Below are 4104 nucleotides of genomic sequence, written 5' to 3' on the forward strand. Positions count from 1 at the left end.
GCTGTCAAGGTCAGCGCTGTGCCCGCCCCTCCGAACGGGCAGCGACGCGGGTAACAGCAACGAGCCCGAGCCCTTCGGAGCAGAGCTGGGGTGGGCTCTGCTTTACCCTCCCCTGGGAGCGCATCCTTCCCCCCCGGATCGGCACCGGGCCCGCTGGAGGGGTCCCCACCTCGCTAGGGCTTCACGGCACAACTCCGAGCTCAGCCTGCAATCCCCCAAAATTTTCAACGCTGACTGCCAGCGGCGTTCTCCTCCCATCCCCATAACGACAACGAGGTGGAGGAAGAGAAACCATTCTCCCTGAAATCATTCCTCCTTTGGTCACCCTGAGTAGGGGGCCTGAGGTCAGCCTGACAAGGAAGGGAGTGGGGGGGTCTGTCACAGCCTGTGAGGGGCTTCCCAACACCAAGCAGAGGCAGCCATGGAGGGCTTGTCCCCATGGAAGCAGCACAGGGACACCAAGCACCTGTGGGAAGCCACAGCTGAGCGTGGTGTGTGGCTGGGGCTGCATGGCCCAGGCCCTGGCAGCTCCTCCACGGCCAGCTCCGATCACCACAGCACTGCCAGCACCGCTGACCGCGGCAGGATGTGGTTTCCAGCGGTTGGGATGGGGTTACACGCAGGGCAGGAGCCTGCCAGGCCCCTCAGGGCAGAGGGACCAGGCATTCACACCCCCAAAACCCACGGGGACCTACGGCAGCCCATCCCCAGGGGGACACAGAAAGGCTCGGGTGCTAATCCGCGCCGGCTGCCCGCTGCTGACTCAGCCCAGGACATCGCTTTCCACTTGACCTACATTTGGTGGGAGCTGTGGGGAGGGAAAGGGATTCGTGGGGTTGTGGGTAAGGAGCAAAACCTCTGAGAGCACCTGCTAGAGCCGTACCTTGCTGATGGCCGTCAGCACCGTGGAATAAGACACCATCTACAACAGAGAAAGCCAAAACAAGCGCGGTGTCACAGGGGCTATGTGCCAGCACCGCGCTCGTTGCTGAGGAACGGCAAGGTCAGGGCACGGCCCCGCTGCCTGTCACCGCAGACGGGGCCGGGGCCGGGGCACTGACCCGGCACAAATCCAAACAGACATTTTTAGGTGATCACTGATGTGTTTCACACAAACTTCAGGCGATATTAAATGCCGGGATATGAAAGCGTGGAGCTCACAGCGAGTGCAGAGACTCTCGGGGGGCAGAATTCCCACCCCGGGCAATGGCGGAGGCTATTTATGGAAACATCCCTGCCCAGGGCACGCGCTGAGCCCTTCACTGCCTGCCCCGGCCCAGGAGAGGCTCACATGGGGATTTGGGGTGCCTGCCCAGCCCCAGAGAGGCTCACATGGGGATTTGGGGTGCCTGCCCACCAACAACACCCCAGTAGCTTTGCCCACCTCACTGAGGCTGCAAGGTGACCCCCAGCAGCACCAGCAGGTCCTTACCTGGGAGCTGATGGCGTATTTCAGGTAGGACAAGATGAGTGGGTTTGGGGACGGCCCAATCATGGCCTGCTCCAGCAGAGCCTCTGCAAGGAAAGAAGGTCCCAGATCAGCACATGGGGACACACAGACACACTGTTCTGCCCTCATCCCACAGGGAAGCAAAGTCCAACTGTACCAACCACAGCGACTCCACACCAGTGTTCTCCTAAATTCACTGAATCCCACAACTTTCTAATCCCTGACGGGCACAGGCCAGTGAATAATTCAGGCAGAGCACGCAGCCTCCTGCTAACACTGCTCTCCCTGGGCACTCCAGCCCCAAAATTGCTGCTGCTGCTCTCCACATTCCCCTCCCTCCCACTTCTTGCCAGGAGGCTCCTGCAGCCTCCACCGAATGGCTTTTGCCTGGGCACCTGGGGCTGAGCTTGGGGCCACCAGTCCCCTGCACTGGGTGCAGCCCTGCCCGTCTGGCCCTCGGTGGCCCGAGGGGCTCTGCCCGTCCCATCTGCTCAGCCAAGCCTTTAATTGCCCATTTGAACCATGGCAGAGTGCAGGAAGCACCTCCCCGAGCAGGCCCCGGGCTGTGGCATGGGCTGCAAGTAGGTCAGAGCACCCAGATGTAAAAGGGGGAGTAGCAGCCGGGTGGGAAGTTGTCGCCCCAAAGCCGAGGAGGAGGAGCCACCGCCGGATGCCGAGTGCAGGAGCAGGAGACTCCCTGGGTCTTGCTCCAAGGCTGAATCCTGGGCCAAGAGCCACTGGGATGAGGACAGAAGGCTGGTGGCAGCCGTCCCCTCCCCAGCCCATCCCAGAGTGTCACCACGAGCCAGCCACATGCTGCTCCCCGCTGCAGACGTGTCAGCAGCGATCTGCCGGGCCCTGCCGTGATCCCAGCAGCTCGTGCCAGCTTTCCCTCCTTTGTACTTCCAAGCTGAAAGGCATGAGCTTGGGAAAGGACAGCTCCGGGGGCTGTGGTGAGGAAGGGAGCTGCTGTTCCAGCCATTGGGACCTCGGGAATGGGCTCTCCCTGTGTGCACACAATGCTCACAGTCGGGGCCAGCATCCTGCCCTTGTGGCTCCCAAAAGGAAAAGGGGACACGGCTCCTTCCCCTCCTGGCATAGGAGCTGCCCCCAACAAAGCCACTGAGCCCTAGCTAAATGTGGGCCAGGAGAAACCTGTTCCTGCAGAAATAATAAAGAATTATCATCTCTGGCTCTGTTTTTGGGGATACACAGACAAGCCCATGCCAAGCATCCCACAGGCCTTGCTGCCAGCAGAGCAGGAGCCAGTGCCACCAGGGTGGGAACAGGCACCAGGGAGCCCCGGGGACCAGCTGGGCAGCAGCAGGACCAGCCCTTGAGCCAACCACCCCCACCCCCAGCAAATAAATCCAGAGCAAATCCATCTCCCCATGGCCACAGCTCCACTTGGCCCCTCCAGCCTCACCTTGGAGAGGACAAATCCAGCTGGGGCAGCTCAGCAGTGGGGACAGGAGGTGACAAAAACCAGACACTGACAGAAAATCCACTGGGAGGATGGAGGGAGGGGAAAAACATCCACAGGGGAAAGATCCCCATACTCAGAGCAGTGAGAGCTGCTGCCTGTGTGGGGCTGGTTCCTTTAAAACCCCCTGGAGCAGCAACCCCCAGCTCTGTTTATTTATCCAGGGACTCGCTGCATGGGGAAAATCCCAGCACCAAGTTTCTATAATTAGCAGGAGAGCCTGGCAAATCTTTAAACCAGTCCTAGCCTTTGGCAGGATTTGTGTGAAATGCCCTTGAGTTGGGCTGGGAAGCCAGGGTGGGAAGCAGCCTTGGGAGCAGCACCTGGCTCCTGTGCAATGCTAGAATCAGGAAATTGGGGAATCATTAAGGCTGGGAAGACCTCCAAGAGCATCTCACCACTAACCCAAGCCCCCAAGAGCCATATCCACATGGTGACTCCACCACAACCTGTTCCAACACATAACCACCCCTTCCATGAAGAAATTTCCCCTAATTTCCAACCTAATTCTCTCCTGGCTCAACTCAAAGCTGCTCCCCTTGTCCCAAAAGCCAGGCTGTGCTGACCCCTGAACCTTCCCATGGGGAAAAATGGAGGGAATGACCCCAAAACAGAGCCAGTGGGGTGGGAAAGGGGTGGGGGAACAGTCGGGAATGGGCTGAAGTGGTTGGGAATGGGCATTTTGGCGTGAAAAGTGGTGTGGGAAGGGGGGGGCCAAAATGCAACAAAAACCCCCAAAACACCCCTGTCTGCACCCCAGAGAGGGGAATACTAGGGGAAACAACCCACTGCCCTCGTGGAGACCCCCAAAACACCGCTGTGTGCCCAGTAAAGAGGGGGAACCCCCCGCCTCCCCCCGGACCTGCCAGGTTGAGGATGTCCCAGGTGGCTCCGCGGGGGAAGAACCGCTTCATGTTTATGGCCCATTGATAGTCGCTCCAGCGCTCCTTCCAGGCCTGCAGGATGGCCTGCTTCAGGTTCACCACCTTCATGGTCCCCCTACGGACGGAGAGCTCAAGGCGAGCGGGACGGAGCCCTGACGCCGCCGGGCAAGGCAGAGCGGGCCGGGGAGCGCGGGTAGGCTGCCCAGCGGCTTCGGAGGGGCGCAGCTGGGGGTCCGCCCGCTCCCTGGGGCTGGGGGAGCTCGGAGCCGCCCCGGAGCCCCCCGGAG

At 60.6% G+C, this 4104-nt stretch overlaps 1 protein-coding gene across 1 annotated transcript in view; it reads right to left on the reverse strand.

Moving 5' to 3' along the window:
• The window catches only part of MED24 (mediator complex subunit 24), a 17767-nt gene extending 13669 nt beyond the window's left edge, over window positions 1–4098 (reverse strand). The window contains exons 1-3 of the mRNA XM_017737141.1: window positions 3796–4098; window positions 1433–1515; window positions 884–922 (exon numbers count right to left, since the gene is read on the reverse strand). Coding sequence (XP_017592630.1) covers window positions 884–922; window positions 1433–1515; window positions 3796–3925 — 252 coding nt within the window. The 5' untranslated portion in view covers window positions 3926–4098. The remainder of the gene's footprint in view (window positions 1–883; window positions 923–1432; window positions 1516–3795) is intronic.
• Window positions 4099–4104: the final 6 nt, after the last annotated feature.

This window comes from Corvus brachyrhynchos, unplaced genomic scaffold (assembly GCF_000691975.1).
Source record: "Corvus brachyrhynchos isolate BGI_N302 unplaced genomic scaffold, ASM69197v1 scaffold30, whole genome shotgun sequence".
NCBI lineage: Eukaryota > Metazoa > Chordata > Aves > Passeriformes > Corvidae > Corvus > Corvus brachyrhynchos.